The 18,830-nt window shown below is 34.7% G+C and overlaps 2 protein-coding genes across 2 annotated transcripts; one reads left to right on the plus strand and one right to left on the minus strand.

Annotated features, from left to right (window-relative positions):
• Positions 1-1,494: 1,494 nt before the first annotated feature.
• On the minus strand, positions 1,495-2,881 carry LOC123866448 (39S ribosomal protein L27, mitochondrial). The gene is made up of 3 exons (XM_045908032.1): positions 2,721-2,881; positions 2,380-2,543; positions 1,495-1,761 (listed from the first exon to the last, which is right to left on the minus strand). Exons 1-3 carry the CDS (start codon positions 2,770-2,772, stop codon positions 1,558-1,560), a joined length of 420 nt encoding a protein of 139 aa, XP_045763988.1. The 5' UTR covers positions 2,773-2,881; the 3' UTR covers positions 1,495-1,557.
• Positions 2,882-4,645: 1,764 nt separating this feature from the next.
• On the plus strand, positions 4,646-18,236 carry LOC123866427 (cytochrome P450 4d2-like). Its single transcript, XM_045907991.1, has 11 exons — positions 4,646-4,919; positions 8,690-8,796; positions 9,252-9,342; positions 10,424-10,609; positions 11,011-11,080; positions 11,839-12,035; positions 12,207-12,316; positions 13,221-13,354; positions 13,570-13,670; positions 16,804-16,992; positions 17,948-18,236. Exons 1-11 carry the CDS (start codon positions 4,769-4,771, stop codon positions 18,112-18,114), a joined length of 1,503 nt encoding a protein of 500 aa, XP_045763947.1. The 5' UTR covers positions 4,646-4,768; the 3' UTR covers positions 18,115-18,236.
• Positions 18,237-18,830: the final 594 nt, after the last annotated feature.

Here is an 18,830-nt window from a genome sequence, read left to right on the forward strand (position 1 = left end):
CTTTCATTAGAGAAACACTACTCCATTCGGAATACTCTTTAATTGGAACATAGTGAGGAAACATTGAGGGCCTTATTGCTCTAGATTTAAGGTTGATTTCCGTTCACGTGTTTGAATCACAATGTCCCCGTACATGCTTCGCAAATGTCTAACATTGCCATGGGGAAGACGCGCGGTGATGTATTGTATGAGCACGGATTACAGCCATACCTAGTCGAGTTTTCATTTAGACAAAAATTGTTTTGTCTGTTTGACTTTCGAAATAAGCAGAAATATATTATACGCCGTATTTCGCTAATTTCAGAGTAAAGATCCCTACATGTCATAAAAGTCAGTGATGAGTAATTAGGCACGAGAAAGAACTCTTAAATCAGGTAGGTAGGTACCTACCCAAGCTGTGATTAAATTCAAAAATAAAGTTCGATTTCGACTCACTTAGACAAATATTTTTCTCTCTCTTCGTCTCGTATTCCTCAATCCTCGTAGCTCAGGGTCACTTCACATTATGGTAGGTTTTTTCACATAATAATTCATAATAGTAGAAATTAGATTTAGAATTAGATAGATTCTAGTTTCCTCGATATGCTTTTCTTCAACGTTAAATCAAGTGATATAATATTATAATTGCTTAAAACATAGATAACTTCGAAAATTTGGTGCGTGTCTAGGACTGAAGCCCTGCAACTCTCGAATAGGAGGCGGACGTTTTTACCTACCACTAAGCTATAACGTACTTTTGTACCTGAAATTACATAACACCCATAAACTAAATTTAGGTAGGTCGGTACTTACTTGCCTACTTGATCCAGTCCAGTTTACATCCGGATGCCGGACGTCATTTCGCGACCGGAAAATCGCCAATCTCCTCTCCCTACCTACCTGCCATTTTTTATGTTCCATACTCGTGTCGCAACATCTGTTACCATCGAACCTACACACTCATATATTATGTACTAAACTACGAAATACTGCCGTATTTCATACCTGCCTTGTAGATTACGAGTTACGGAGCTGCCTACCTTATAGAATACTAGCTGATGCCCGCGACTTCGTCCACGTGAATTTGGGTTTTTAAAAACCCTGTGGGAACTCTTTGGTTTTCCAGGTTAAAAAGTAGACTGTCTAACGATACCTATACAAAAAATTACGTCGATCCGTTGCTCCATGATTGAAGGACTAACCATCAAACCAATAAATACACTTTCACATTTATAATATGGGATTGGGTAGTGATTTTACTGTGTGTAAAAAGCTGAGCAAGCAAAAGAAACAGTCCAACCTGAAGGTGTAGGACTGCATTGTACAATAAAACAAATCAAAAAAAGAATATGAAAGGTACAGAGTTAGCTTACATCTCGGTGACAGACGTAGGCTACTTTTATGCCGGAAAATCAAAGAGTTCCCACAGGATTTTTAAAAACCTAAATCCAGGCAGATGAAGATCCTGCATTATCTAGTACTTAATAAATTAAAACAAAGAAAACTATGTCATGATACTTTACAAACTGCATATAATAATTAATAATTAACAACTATCATAATAATTTAACTATTCAACTAAACTTCATCAATCAGCTTGAACTGATTATGCTGTGGGTCTGGTATAACATTGAAATACTTTTTAAATATGGTATGTTGCTCCCGACCTGCATATATTCTTTTTACCCACGTGTGTTCCCAGTTGGGGTCAAACTTCTCACAGGTTACTACAACCTTGCCTGCCTCTATGGCAAAAAGGGTGCCATTTCTTCCAAAACCAACCTGAAATTTAAGAAAAGATTTTATTGAATTATAATATTTTATCCATAATAAAGGGAGTATATATCCATAACTGTTTGATTATCCGGGATAAAAGTAGCCTATGTCAATAACAGACGCAAGCTACCTCGGTACCACAAATCAGTTAAATGGATGGGTTCTTGGCAATCCCGTGGGAACTCTTTGATTTTCCGGGATAAAAAATAGCCTATGTCCGTTCCCGGGATATAAGCTAACCCTGTACCAAATTTCGTCAGAATCGGTCAACCTGTTGGGCCGTGAAAAGGTAGCAGACAGACAGACAGACACACTTTCGCATTTATAATATTAGTATGGATAGGCTTGCACTTGATAAAAATCATGCTTAATAAAAAGCAATGATAAGGTTAAGGTTAGAGTTGCCTAATTAATTGGATATCTGACTGCCCAAATGAAGTCATTTTGGGGTGTTTGTTAATGGCTGCTCTTCAGACCTAATTCAACAAGAGTAAACATGAGCTAAAGCAAATATTTTTGATATTATTTATACTTGTTCATTACATACATAATTATTTAACTCAATTAAGTACTTATTGGAAAAAATATCTGGTTTAGTCAACAAATAAAATTGTTTTAACTTACATTCAATCCCGGAAGAAAGCGGGTTGTGAGTTGAGTGGCTAATATATGACCCTTTGTCACATTGTGACCATCTTGCACTTTCCAGCCCCTATGTTTCGGTCTCACTTTACAGTTTGTGTTTTTTGTACTGCCTCCTGTCTTTTTACTAGCATAGCGAACTGAATCTGTAAAATAATTTTGTTTGTACTTTTTAGAGTTAAGTTGGACTACTTATCTAAAAAAAAACAGTTAAGACGCTTAAATTTTATCAACAGAATCTAGTTCCTATCAACAATAGAAATATCTTTTTAAGCGGTGTTTTCTTTTATTTATTGTCTTATAATCGATAGGTTAGAACTTACCGAGTAATGTTGTTTTTATTTTGCCCGAGTTTAAAATTATATTCCAGGACATAGTTAAATACTTCAGTCAACTAAATAGATTTGTAAATATGTTATAAATTACCTACTTGAAAAATCTATGAAAATCAATAAAAATACAATTCGACAGAAAGAACGTGACAGCTGAGTTGACATTTGTTTGACAAGCAAGTGACGTTTTTGAAAACTGATACTGACATAATGATAGCACAGATAATGTAAAATAGCCAACGACTAATAACCTAGAATCATAAAATAACGGTACCTCCGCATAACGTTATTTCAAAAAATACTATATATTTTGACCATAACGGTATAAATGTTTTAACGTAATTTAAATTTAATTTTGTAATAAAATTAAAAATAGTGATAATTATTTATAGAAGTTTCTGAATGAAGAAAAAATAACTGTTTATATTTCTTGGAGTTCCGTGCTCTAGGGTGCCAATGCAACGGGACCCTGTTACTAAGCCTCCTATCTGCTGTCCGTCCGTCTGTCCATCCGGCCATCCATCCATCCGTCTGTCTGAGTAGAAACTTGAAATTATCTTAATATTATTATGGCTAATTTATTCTGTTCTACACAAAGTCAAACTAAACTAGGTAAATTGACTGGTCTAAATATAGAGCTATCCTTTTCCGCAGGGTGCATTTTGAAAGGGTTAGCAATATATTTAGACTTGTCATGTTAGTTTAGGAATTGTGTAAAACAGAATTAAGCCACAATGTGTATTTCTGTCTGTCTTTTTAAAAAAATCTTGTAACTCAAGCAAAATAATTATTCATCTACCCGGCCTTCCTTGGGGTAAGGTGTGGTTAGTTGGAAAGGGTGACACGCACAGATAACGTTATTTCCTTAATCTGTGGAAATAGCACTATTTTAAGCTCTACCCACCAACGAGTTGTCGCTTCCATGAACGGGGCTCTGCGTAAATACGGTTTTGGTACATAATATTTGCCCACTTTCCTCTATGCAGGAAAGTTTTAACGTGTTGTTTTCCTGTTTGCAACTACCTAATTAGCTAATAGAGAGTTTAATGATAAGAGCTATCAGTACACAACTAATTGCACTAAATAATTAATCAGTTAAGTAGGTATAATAAACTATTGCAACTTCAAAAATATTATAAGTACGTGCCGTGCCAGTGTAGACAGACCAGTTTGCAGAAATTATATAAAACTGATTATTATTAAAACCAAATCAAAGTTTTCAGTTTTATTTTATTTTATTTTTATTTATTAGACACACATTACAGGTGATGACAATAATAAAATATAATTAATTATTATTTTCAATTTTCATAGCAAGATAACTATACCAAATGAGGTATCATTTGATACGGCTTTTCCTGTACATTCTAAAACAGATTTTTATTTATTTTTTGCAACGGTATTTTGATTAATCGTGCAAAATGTCGAAATAATACGAGTACCTACCCGAGTCCGGAACCCTCAGTGCGCGAGTCTGACTCGCACTTGGCCGGTTTTTTAAATAGGATTCCGTACCTGAAGGGTGCCAACATGACCCTATTAGTAAGCCTACGCTGTCCGTCCGTCCGTCTGTCTGTCAGCGGGCTGTTTCTCGTCAACGGTAATAGATATGTAGAGGGTTGAAATTTTCACAGAACGTGTATTTCTATTGCCGCTAGTTACAAAAACAACTGATGAAAAATTCAAAATGACCGCCATAATAACTAAAAAAAAAAGTGTTATTTCTTGTACGATGGTACGGAACCTTTCGTGTGCGAGGCTGACTCGCACTTGACCCATTTATTTTGTAGGTAACTTTGATATTTTTGGTTCAAACCGAGATGTGGCCCAAACTAGACAACCTCCCCTTGTCACATTGAACTTTACCCGACTTGAATGTTTGATACCAGTTTATATATAAAGAGTCATACAAATTGCAAATGTGGTTTGTAAATACTGAACAGTCTATAGTCGCGAGAATTTACTCGGGCAAAGCGAACGTATTATTTTTTTCATCAAATCAATTAATTGTTTTTTATATTAGTTAGACTCTAACGAACATGATCGCGATTTTAGTATTAATTCTATTAGTGGTAATAGTTTTGTATTCGTGGGTTGTATTATTGAGAGATAGTAAGTCGTTCAATGTTCCCGGACCACGACCTCTGCCTATAGTGGGCAATGGACATTTATTCATCACAAAGCCATCAGGCAAGTTCACATCTATTCTAGACTAAGCATAATAAAACATGCCGAAGTCTTTATGACTACGTAACCTTATTTGCAAAGTCTCCGATAACCATGTCGGACGATTGCCAGCTACAAATACATTAAAAAAACCTTAAGTATGTGCAGATATGCATTTTATTTTCAGGTACCTACATGATACTTACTATAATATATTCACTATCTATACTAATAAATAAAATCACACTAATATTATAAAGGCGAAAGTTTGTATGTGTGTGTGTGTGTGTGTGTGTGTATGTTTGTTACTCCTTCACGCAAAAACTACTGGACGGATTTGGCTGAAATTCGGAATGGAGATAGATTATATCCTGGATTAGCACATAGGCTACTTTTTATCCCGGAAAATCAAAGAGTTCCCACGGGATTTCGAAAAACCTAAATCTGCGCGGGCGAAGTCGCGGGCATCGGCTAGTAGTAAATATAGGTAATTATTTAAGTTATAGATACTTATTATTTAAGAGGCTTTTATATAAAAAAATATTTTAAAAAAAATTGAAAACCTACCTACATATTATTAATAAAAACCGGCCAAGTGCGAGTCAGACTCGCGCACCGAGGGTTCCGTACTCGGGCATTTTTTTGTCATTTGACACGATAAATCAAAAACTATTATGCATTAATTATTATTATTATGCATTTATTACTTTATTTGTGCTATAAGACCTACCTACCTGCCAAATTTCATGATTCTTGGTCAACGGGAAGTACACTATAGGTTTTCTTGACAGACACTACGGACGGACGGACGGACGGACAGACAGACAGACACACAACCAAGTGATCCTATAGGGGTTTCGTTTTTCCTTAACAGAACCTTAAAAATTAAAAGGAATTAATTTTTATATAATTATAGTTCGCGACAGGTGGACATAGCAATTGGCAGCATACAGGGGGCCTATCGGCTAAAAATATATCAATCATTAAAGGACACCACACTATCCACACTATCTTTGCTTTCCATGGTTATCAACTTTTTCAGAATGAAATTCTGAAAAGCAAACAAAAAATAAATCGTTAACCATTTTTTTTTTTAATAATTTTGAGCCTTGTTTCACATGTTTTCGTTTGTGCATTTTATGACTGGGCACAATATTATAAGTAACTAGCTGAATACCCGCGACTTCGTTCGCGTGGATGTAGGTTTTTTAAAATTCCCGTAGGAACTCTTTGATTTTCCGGGATAAAATTAGCCTATGTGCTAATCCAGGGTATAATCTATCTCCATTCTAAATTTCAGCCCAATCCGTCTAGTAGTTTTTGCGTGATTTAGTAACAAACATACACACACACACACACACACATAAAAACTTTCTGCTTTATAATATTATTGTGATGTGATGTGATTAAGAATACTGATAATAATTATATATCTATTTCTAAACTAAAATCGTAACCTTTCCTTTCGGCTTTGCCGTAGTCGGGTAAAAAGTTGACACAGTTGTTTTTCAGAATTTTTAGATGACCTTGATTTAAATTGTTTTTCATCCATAAATTCCTAACCAAAGATATTCAACTTGTTTTCCCCTATTGTTAATTATTTATTTATTAATAAGTAAGTACCTATTATATTGTTTTTTAGGATTCCGTACCAAAACAAAGTACACGGTGCGTGCTTTGTGTTAGTACGTCGCAGCTGCTTATTTAACTACATAATTATTACTAACTAGAGGATGCCCGCGACTTCGTCTGCGTGGATTTAGGTTTTTAAAGATCCCGTGGGAACTGTTGGATTTTCCGGGATAAAAAGTTGCTTATGCCAATCACAGGGACGCAAGCTACCTCGGTACCTTTCATACAAATCGGTTAAGCGTATGGGTTTTTGGAAATCCCGTGGGAACTCTTTGATTTTCCGGGATAAAAAGTAGCCTATGTCCGTCCCTGGGATACAAGCATTCCCTGTACCTAATTTCGTCAGAATGGGTTAAACTGTTAGGCCGTGAAAAGATAGCAGACAGACAGACAGATAGATAGACAGACAGACACACTTCCGCATTTATTATATTAGTATGGAATTATGGATGTTATCGATTTGAAAGGTTTGAAAATAGTTTTTTAAATAGCAGGCATATTTTATTAACCCCCGACCCAAAAAGAGGGGAGTTATAAGTTTGACGTGTGTATCTGTGTGTCTGTGTATCTGTGTATCTGTCTGTGGCATCGTAGCGCCTAAACGAATGAACCGATTTTAATTTACTTTTTTTTGTTTGAAAGGTGGCTTGATCGAGAGTGTTCTTAGCTATAATCCAAAAAAATTAGTTCAGCCGTTTAAGAGTTATCAGCTCTTTTCTAGTTTTCTTGTAGACAAGAAGGTTAGATAACCGTTAGGTTCATAATATTATGTCAAATGTCAAGATGTCAAGATGGACGTTGCCTAGATACATAATTATTTATTTGAAAATGATGTTTTGGAAAACTCATGGAAAACTCAAATACTTTGTCGGGGGTGTTATAAATTTTTAATTTACACTTGTTACAAATACAAGAGCGAAAGAATTTAGAATTTGGAATGGGAAGGTCAAAATTTTTAAGTGGGTTTTTAGATCACTAGTTTCATAAATATTATGAAAGGTATTTGCACATTCAAAATCTATTAGGGTTCCGTACCTAAAAAGGAAAAACGGAACCCTTATAGGATCACTTTGTTCTCTGTCTGTCTGTCTGTCCGCGCGTCCGTCATGTCTGTCAAGAAAACCTATAGGGTACTACTCCCGTTGACCTAGAATCATGAGATTTGGCAGGTAGGTTAAGTAAGACCTACTTACCTGCCAAATTTCATGCCTGCCGTTTCAAATTAGCACAAGTAAAGGAATAAATCCGAAAACCAAGAATTTGTGGTTACATCGTCAAAGAAAATTAAAATGTGTTTCAATTTTCAAAGTAAGATAGCTAAACAAGTGGAGCATCATATTATGAGACGAAGACTAGCACAGAACCCTCGAGTCTCGGTGGGCGACTCTGACTTGCACTGGACCGGTTTTTTATAGAATCCTCGTCCTTTGTACCTGCTTACACACGCGAGATAATTTGTATCTAACAAAGCAAAATATTATGGCCTTGAAATGTTTAAAAACACAAAAAGAGCCAAACGTATCTTATTAGTAATAATTTACTTTTGTTAAATAAATCAAAATATAATATGGAAACATCGATTTGATCACAAATAGGTATTTTATATGATCTACCACCATGTCAACCACTCGCATTTTCAAATGCATCTTGTGACTTTTGTGATAAGCATCTCAAGCGCTGAGGATCATAATATCGTTTTTGGTTCAACATTGAACATTTGGTTCAACTAATCTAATACTTAGATCAAAGTTATTTACTAATATTTAGTATAGAAAGTTGTGATAGCCTAGTGGTTAAGACGTCCGCCTCCTAATCAGAGGTCGGGGGTTCGATCCCAGCCACGCACCTCTTACTTTCGGAGTCATGTGCGTTGTATTTAATTAAATATCACTTGCTTTAATGGTGAAGGAAAACATCGTGCGGAAACCTGTGTGCCTGTGAGTTCTCCATAATGTAGGTACTTAAAGGTGTGTGAAGTCTACCGATCAGCACTTGGTACCTTAATTATGACCAAAACCCTCTCATTCTAAGAGAATACCTGTGCTCTGTAGTCAGCTGGAAAAGTATTGATATACTTAGGTATAGGTAGGTATAATCGCGTGAGTCTAGCCGTAACATATTTGTTTTTATATCCTAATTTACTTCAAACTGTTTCCTTACAGAATTCATATCACTTCTTAAGAATTTCAAAGTGGAATTCGGAGATGTTTTTCGAGTCCATTTGTTCCACAACCCCTATGTAATAATATCACATCCGAAATATGCGGAGGTAAGATAATATTGATGAAACTATGTATTTACAACTTAGTCACGTAAGGCCGCCTTTGCACCCTTGCATAATTGTTTTCCTTTTTGTTTTAATTTTAAGTATGTTTACTTACTATTTACATAAGGGTGACCGCCCGGAGCTGGTAGTCAAAGCAGATTTCATTTTTTGGTTGTGAAATGATTAAATTAATGAGTTTACAGGAAATGATAGGTATTATTATAATAAAATTAAAGCTAGTATGTACCTACATACGTCCGTTCGCTCCGATTGGTAGGTAACGAAGGCAGCCAGTGTAGTTTGTAATGTGTGGGGTCTCATACACCTTACTCTTGACCCTAAAGGTTCTCTTAAGACCTTTCAAAAGGGTATAAGGAAGGTTGTACCGTGAAAAGATAAATTGAATAACGATAAGTAATTATGATTAAGTACTTATGTGTATTTTCATTGATTTGCAGCCCTTACTAGCACATAATGACCTGATCACTAAAGGGCGATCCTATTATTTCCTTCGACCTTGGCTTGGAGACGGACTTCTTACATCTACAGGTAAGTAAATAGTGGATTTTATTTTAATGCACGAAAGGTTTTTTCATTGACGACCATCATGCCCCATGGAAGGCTTTGATGTGGTCTAAGTTGAAGTCCCTTCACTTTTTCCTTGAATTATGTACCTACCTATGTTAATGTATGTAATAAGATAAAGATAAGAAACACAGACACCGCAAAGGCAACATTCCACATTTTGTGTGACTTGATTTGATGTCAAGATAATTTTATCTTTATCACCTAGTAGGTACTATAATCCTAAAAACGATAACTCAAAATTTAAAAAACCCCTGACAGAAAACCTCTATAAGAAAACTAGAAACGAGCTGATAACTTTCAAACGGCTGAACCGATTTTCTTCGATTATAGCTAAGAACACTTTCGATCAAGCCACCTTTCAAACAAAAAAAAACTAAATTAAAATCGGTTCATTCGTTTAGGAGCTACGATGCCACAGACAGATAGATACACATATACACACGTCAAACTTATATCACCCCTCTTTTTGGGTCGGGGGTTAAAAATTAGCCTGACGATGAGGCGATCTTGAAGTTTTTATTCATGCTATTCATCCAATATAAAAATGCTCTTTTCAATAAGACTTTTCCGGTTCATGAGATAAATGACTCTTGATTGATGAATACAAATGCCTAGGCTAACATGCAATCAGTGCTCATATATTTAAATGTACTTATGTACATATAAATATAATAATTCTTTATTCACGTCGGTTATCGCGGTCGTTTTGTTGGTTTTTCATCAAAACAAGATTAAAATGTTTACCTTTTATTTAGTAGAATAGTAAATGGATAAGAAAGAAACTAAGATCTACCTATTTAAGTTTGAATAATATGAGCATGTGCTTGATAATAAATTAATATTAGTATATACCTACCTAAGTACTTTACCTGATCCGATATAGCTACCTACGAGTTTTTGGGCCAGACATTTAATTATTTATCTAGAATCGCAAAACAGTTTGTATAGATAGGTATCTAACAATCATTAAATATATATTAAGTAGTTCTACCTACTTTATTTAAATCAAATCATTTTAAATCTTGGGTTTTATTACTTTAAGGTTTTAGATGGAGGACGACTCGCAAATTTTTGACTCCAGCATTTCATTTTAACATTTTGCAAAATTTCTTGCCTGTTTTTTTGAAAAACGAGAAGATATTAATTAAGAAACTGCAAAATTACGCCGATGGAAAATCGTTTGACTTGTTTCCAGTTATAGCACTGACTGCTTTGGATAATGTTACAGGTTAGTTTTCAGTAGCATGAAAATATGTTTCTTTGTGTTTAGCTCTTTTACTATTATTATATGTTTAGTTTAACAATGGCAAGGTTTGACCTCAATGTTTTGGGAGGCCTCTACAAAATTAATGTGACTTAATTAGTATACTTAGCAAAACTTAGTAAGTACCTACAATTACCTATTTACCTTATGTCTTTTTTGGTGACCTCCTTAAATAAAAATTCTTGGTGATTATGTTCAAGTAATGGAACATTTTTCCTACATAGACGCTTCTTCAAATAGATTTCAGGTATATAATGTTATATGAACTTTGTCATTGTTTTTTATACTTAAATATTATATTGACTTTAACAGTTATTCATACAGCTGCGCCCTATATATTTTATCTAACATTACCTATTTTACAGAGTCTATAATGGGAGTTTCTGTGGAAGCCCAAAACAATAGTGAATCAAAATATGTAAAATCAATAGAAACGTAAGTACCTTTTCTTTTTTTTTAGGAAAAGAAAACGGAACCCTTATATATATAGGATAACTTCGTTGTCTGTCTGTCCGTCTGTCCGTCGCAACGTGTCTGTCAAGAAACCTTCCCGTTGACCTAGAATCATGAAATTTGGCAGGTAGGTAGGTCCTATAGGCTATAGCACAAGAACAGGAATAAATCTGATAACCGCGAATTTATGGTTACATCATTTAAAAAAAAACGTGTTTAAATTTTCAAAGTAAGACAACTATACCAAGTGGGGTATCATAATATGAAAGGGCTTTACCTGTACATTCTAAAACAGATTTTTATTTATTTTATGTATAATAGTTTTTGATTTATCGTGCAAAATGTTGGAAAAATATCCGAGTACGGAACCTTCAGTGCGCGAGTCTGATTCGCACTTGGCCGGTTTTTTATTGCGCGCAGGCTTGCGATTGACGAAAATCATGTAAAAAAAGCAATGATGAAGTCAAAGTTGGAGTGCGCTTGCCTAGACTAGATGCCTATATTCACTGCTTTGAAGGTGGCAGGAAACACGGACGCCGGAAGGGCATTTCTCACCTTACCCATCCTTTCCATATCAGAAACGTTGAGCAAAAACGTTTCGTGAGAGTAAATTGGATCTCGAACTCATAAAAAGGATACCACCGTTCAACATAAACCTATCTGATCGGTTTAATGTACCTATTTCATATCATAATTCGTTTAACAAACATCCCATTGCTTAATAAGACCTTAAATTTTAGCATAGCCAAGATTACATCATTGAGAATGCAGAATCCCTTCATAGGAGAAGATGCAATTTTTAACTTTCTTCATTATAAAAAAGCTCAAGACGAAGCACTGAACGTTCTGCACTCTCAGACAAGGAAAGTAATAGAAATTCGGCGAGAGGAATTGAAAAATGCAAACATAACCGACTTGAAGGAATACAGTGATACAGGTAACATTACTTTTGATGATTTTTTGTATATTCGTTTGGCAAACAAAATACCTACGTACCTATTCAAGGTCTGGATCTATAGCATCATAGCGTACTTAGTTGAAGTGGAATTAATTTTGTTAAATTTTATTTAATTATAGTATAACTAATCATTAATAAATTTTATTTAAGGTATGAAAAATAAACACGCCTTTTTGGATTTGCTGTTATTATCCAAGGTAGACGGCAAAAACATCGACGATGAACACGTCAGAGAAGAGGTCGACACGTTTATGTTCGAGGTAAAAACTTGCTCGTTGTGGTTACCTTTAAACTTCACTACTAGGTACTTAGTTTTAATATAAATGTCTACAAGTATATAATAATAGCACAGAGATAATAGTAACCAAATAATTAATGAATGGAATGAGATAGGGACAGCACCTACCGAACCTCAAAACTACCAAAATATTTCGTAATACATTAACTAAATTAAACTATAAAATTTTAAAAATCCAATAACCCTTGCAAAAGTAAAAAAATAATATTATGTATTTGTTTTGATCCAAACGTCGTCGATTCGGGGGGCCCTAAAGTTATTAACAAAAGTTATTCTTACTAGATATTATGTAGGTTATAGTCAATGACTTCTATGTATACTACATAGTATACATAGAAGTCATTGGTTATAGTTTCTGGCGGTCATCACTACCCAACACCACGACGATGTTTGGGTCAAAATAGGTACACCATATTACTTATTACCTGCAATAAGTATTGTTTTGCTTTTTAGAGGGGTTTCAAGCAAGCAATTTATTGGCACCGGCTCGAAAAAAATATTGTTGTAGAACTAGGTAGGTAGTTACTTTAACTTTTGTAAACGTAATATATTCGGTAATAATAAAATATTTTTTAATTATTTTTAGTGTTCAAGTGATTACTGAAGTCGGTTTTTTTTATACCTATTTCAAAACTCGTACTAACAGCTTCATCCTTGTTTTGTAGGTATCCATGTAATTATACATGAATGCATACCTACAAACCCACAAAACAAAATTACATACCTACCTACAATGCAAAAAATAAAATTAGTAGGTAGTTATTTGCCAGTAGGTACATAATTAACATTTTGGTTTTATTTAATGAATACCTACCTAAATAAACATTAAGGTAGGTATTCATTCTGTTTTTTTTTTTAATGTTTAGGGTCACGATACTACTACATCCGGTATCTCCTTCACATTGTATTGTCTGGCAATACATCCTGAAGTTCAGCAGAAAATTCTTGATGAACAAAGAAGTATCCTTGGAGAAAATTTGGATAGGGATCCAAGTTATGTGTGAGTATAAAGTTAATATATATATAATATATAGCCCTGTATAGCCACACTAGATGCGACGCTTCATAACAACACAACGAACATGCAACGGTATCCGTAATTCCGTACTCCTCTCAATCGTAATTCGTAAACCGCTGCTGCCACTTCTTGATAAGGCCTCGCTTATTATTTATTTGAATAAAAGTGTATTATCTCTTTTTGAGTAATTTTTACAGAGAACTCAAAGAGATGAAATATTTGGAGTTAGTCATCAGAGAGAGTCTTCGACTGTATCCCTCAGTACCACTCATTGAAAGACTTATGACTAAAGATACAGGTAAGAACATAATTATTATAAATTTTTCATGAAATTTTATTTTAGATAATGATAAACTGAGTTTGTTCTGGGCTTCTTCTCAGACCAGGGCGCGTTTGGAACCCTCGTAGCTTTAGTTTTAAGTTCACGTTAATTAGTTACACCATTAACTTACAAATTGCACAATAATTGACAGTAAAAAAGTGTACAATGGTACCCCATTAATTGAATAAACGAAAATGTTTTGATTTTGATTTTTTTTCACACGCTCTCTTGAATAGGTACCTAATCTCCTTGTTCCGTTTGTTCTTTGCGACCGTCAATATTAAAGTAGGTACATAATACGTCGACAAACAAATAAGACTTAATTGCCAATAAGTAGTACCTTAAGTGTCTCCTCAAACTACTTTTAATAGCTGTTGTTATTAGTGAGAGGTAACTCGCACTTCATCAAAGTGATTAGTTAGGTAAGCAACTAGTCACAATGAAATACAGTTTACAATTCATATGCCTGGGTAGCTTTGTTTTTGTATAAAACATAATTATGCGTATTTTTCATACAAAACCAAAGGCACGCCACGCTTTTTCGGTGTCTACTGTTGCAGAAGTATAGGGACAGGTTTGAATAATAGACACTTTCCAATTTCACTTCACTGTATTTTTGAGAATAGTTTTCGCTTACAATTATTATTTCTCAATACCCGTCTTTATTCGATTCCTTCGCTATTTTTATCAGTTTGACAGATATATTTTTAAGGTAGGTAGGTACTAGTTTTCGGGAAGCTATTTGACAAATTACCACAGAGGTAAACCATGGTGATGTAATAGACAATTAACGTAACAATTATATCAGCTAAATGTAAAATACGACACAATATATATTGATCTAAATAGTTAATAACTAAATGTGATTTATAATCCATTCCCGCCAATTATTTATAAATAATAATAATTAATCTGATATAGGTCTAGATGTCTATGACTCATGATATAGGGCAGCATCTTGAGGTAGTTGTTAACACTACACAAGAATCATGTCGCCCTTATTACGAACTACCTGATGCCCTTTTTGATTTTCCGGGATAAAAACTAGCCTATGTCTAATCCAGGATATGATCTATCAGCCAAATCCGTCCAGTAGTTTTTGCGTGAAGGAGTAACAAACATACACACACACACATCACACAAACTTTCGCCTTTAAGATATTAGTGTGAAGTGTGATAGTGTGATACCTACGGGTCTAGACTCTAGACTCTAGACAGACTGCATTTGTACTGCAAGCGGACTACAAAATTGCATTGCATTGACTAAACGCAACTGCATTAGCAACGTCGCAATCGGTTGGCAATCCAAATGCATTTCGTATGTTTCTTCAAACTACGAGTAGGTATCAGAGGAAGGTACCTCGGTAGGTAGAAAGAACAAGTTGAAGGCCAAACTATTATTAAGGCGGATTTATATTTGACTGACGTGTCGTGTCGTAACGCATCAGAACTGAATCGGTATCATACATTTTGTATGGAAACGTTTACATTGATGTGTTATGACGTGTCGTGATGGCTTCTGATGTGTCGCGTCAGAACCGATCCCGATTCGCGTCGGAACGGCGGGTTGCGGGGGGTGCGGAAACGGCGCCATCACGACACGTCAGATTAATGTGCGCGCGTGTGCTGTGTTATGACGCGTCAAGAGTCGGATGAATCATAGAAGAACATTTTAAACGTTTGACCTTTTCTAGAGCTGCGTTAGTATTGATTCAAAATATTATCCTGATGCGTCAGAACACGACATAATAATGTAAACGCTAGGCATCACGTCAAGACACGACACGTGTCGTCACGTCAGTCAAATATAAATCCGCATTTACTTACCTACTTATATGCTGTTACGATCCGCTATAATAGCCACATTTACTACCTTGCTACAATAATAAATTTTTATAGGTCAATGCTATGTCACAGAATAATATATGTGCCGCACAGAGTAGGTACTTTGAATCATCACACTTCACACTAATACTATACAGGCGAAAGTTTGTGTGTATGTGTGTGTGTGTATGTTTGTTACTCCTTCACGCAAAAACTACTGGACGGATTTGGCTGAAATTTGGAATGGAAATAGATAATATCCTGGATTAGCACACAGCCTTCGTTCGAATATAAGTAGGTTTTTAAAAATCTCACGGAAACTTGATTTTTTGGGATATAAGGATTATCTAAAAACCACAGGGAGGGCTATTTGCTGTCACAAAATGTCACGTCTGCCACCTGGCTGATTTGCCAAACTTACTTAAAAATCACCAAAAAAATATTAGCCGTATCCCAAATAAATAGTGTTTCCAATTGATTTGCCAAAAATGCTAAACTATTGTTAAAAAAAATCCCTAACTCGAATCCATATAGTGTAGACGTACCATAAGAAAAACTCATAACCAGACACTTATAAATTATGTAATATGTATGTACTTAAAATCTACATAATTAATATCACCACACGTGTTTGCATTCTACTTTGTGCTAACAATCTATAGATACTATAATTAGGTAGTTATTATTGATACTTATCTGTGGATGACCTCACTAAAGCACTACGTAACAATTAGCCGCAAATCGCACACAATATTACCCCATTATTTATGGATCTACCTTCGATTCTGTTTTGGATTTTTATTGGATATTAAATCCTACTTGTATTATAGATTCGATAGTGCGTTTGTTTGTTCCGTAACAGAGCATTTTTTTTATATAAAAATACCTAATTAAAAACCTGAGAAAATCAAAATGTTTAAAATTTAAATCCACGCGAATGTGAATAGTTGCAATATATATTTTTATAATTATCTAGGTAAATATTGATATTATTTATAAGTATTATTAGAAATTGGGGAAACGTTTTAGACCTTAGAAATTATCTATCTATCAAGCAAAGTGATTAACGACCGTTTATGGTAAGAACTTAAATGGCAAAAAGTGAAACGAATGAACGCGGCGTTGAAACGCAAAATCACTTGTTACTACTTTGTATTTATATTAATATCTATCCATAACAATTTGAGTAAAACCATTCATTCATCCATTTAGTGTTAAAGTCACTTTGTGAATGATCGCCTAAATCAATAGATCCTAACATTTTCCCATTTCCTATTGTTGACAGAAATAGCTGGACTAAAGCTAAGAAAGAATACATCAGTGATAGTGAACATATTCGAGATACATCGTCATCCCGAGCTCTATGACAATCCTATGGAATTTCGTCCGGAGAGACACAGCACGTTGGAAGCCAACTCCGCAAAGAATGCCTTCAGTTGGCTCGCTTTCAGCGCTGGACCTAGGAATTGTATTGGTAATATACTATTCATTATTTGACCTATAAAACCTACTTACTAGATACTCATAACTACAAACTAAAGTATATTAAAAAATAGTTGTAGTAGTACCTAGGTAAAGTATTTGTCTAGTGGGAGACTTTGGCCGTGGCTAGTTACCACCCTACCGGCAAAGCCGTGCTGCCAAGCGATTTAGCGTTCCGGTACGACGCCGTATAGAAACCAAAGGAGTATGGGTTTTATTAAAACTGTCATATCCCTTCCAGGTTAGCCCGCTTCCATCTTAGACTGCATCATCACTTACCACCAGGTGAGATTGCAGTCAAGGGCTAAACTTGTATCTGAAATCTGAATAAATAAATATATAAATAAAACTATCTTTTCTACAGTCATCAGAAATAAAAATATTTTGCTAAAGGCTAAACCAAAATTCCATGTCTAGTATAAAACGAAAAGAATAGTAAGTAGGTATATGAAACGGTCATACAAAACTTGGTATTATTAATGGAACCGGAATGCGTGTAGTGGACATTATACATTTTTGATGACCATGCTTTTTTGATGATCTTTGACTGTACATAATTATTAATGTACAGTCAAAGGCCGTAAGTCGTTTAGCACCTTAATATTATGCGTATGCGTATATGCGTGGCACGGTTATGCAGTCTCTATGTGAGCGCTGTTTCAACGCACACAATGTGTGTGGCGTGTTTATAGAAAAAGGTCATAATAAGTGCGACTTTTTCTTGATGCAATAGTTACGCGGAATTACTACTCGAATTTTGAGGTCTAAACTACCTACCTACCTACTGAACCAATTTTGATAAAAAAAATGAAAACCCGAAAACTAATTTTAGGTGCCATGAGCGCGTCACACATTTGGCTAATTTGTTTTTCGAGCTTGGAATAAAAAAAAGAATAGTTACTTAGATACCTAGTTAATTCATTAAAAAAAAAAACGTTTTTTTATAGGTCAAAAATTCGCAATGATGGAACTGAAAGTCACTGTGGCGAGTGTCATCAAAAGCTTCATAGTGCTACCAGCGGATTCTAAAGAACCAGGATTGTGTGCGGAGCTTATTTTGAGGAGTGACAGTGGTATTAACGTTAAATTGAAACCTAGGAATAAAAATTACTAGCATTAATAAATTTCACTATGTTTAGGTTGTAAAAGAAATGCAAATCATAATTATTTCTAAGTAGGTTCGAACACTGGTAAACGGCTTTGGTGATTGTTTTCTGATCTACAAAAAATATCATACAAATATAAACTTTTTTTTTTGAAAATCGTAAAAATAAACTACAGCAAAGCATGGCACCTTTATGTAAGTAAGTAAAAAATTTGCCAATAGGCTGAGCCCAAAAGGTTTTTTTTTGTCTTAGCCATTGGGCTAGATGTAACAATTCTAATGAACTGATGAAACTTCTAATGATGAAATTCTATTATTGAATAAGTAAGTAGGTAAATACATATACACCTACTCACTATTCCTTAAAAAATCCATTTACTCGTTAGGTCATGTAGTAAAGAATAGTTATTAGTTACCTATCTAATCTAAGTACCCATATTTTTTGTAAAAAAAAATTATAAGTATAGACAAATAAATTGTTAATTATTCAAGTTCTAATTAAATATTTTATTTTGCCTAATACTCGTAAATATAGGACCCCAAATAGCCCCAATTCCTTTATATTGGCAGTGACGTAAGTATTTAAAAAAACAATGCATAATAATAACGGTATTTCTAATACCGGTTACTAAGCGTTCCTTTTCTTCGTCTGTGTCACAAAATGTAATGCTAGAATCTAGAGCCGTAAAGCAAAGCCGTATACCTACGATAAAAAATTTAGTTTG

The sequence above is a fragment of the Maniola jurtina genome, chromosome 6, assembly GCF_905333055.1.
Source record: "Maniola jurtina chromosome 6, ilManJurt1.1, whole genome shotgun sequence".
Taxonomy (NCBI): domain Eukaryota; kingdom Metazoa; phylum Arthropoda; class Insecta; order Lepidoptera; family Nymphalidae; genus Maniola; species Maniola jurtina.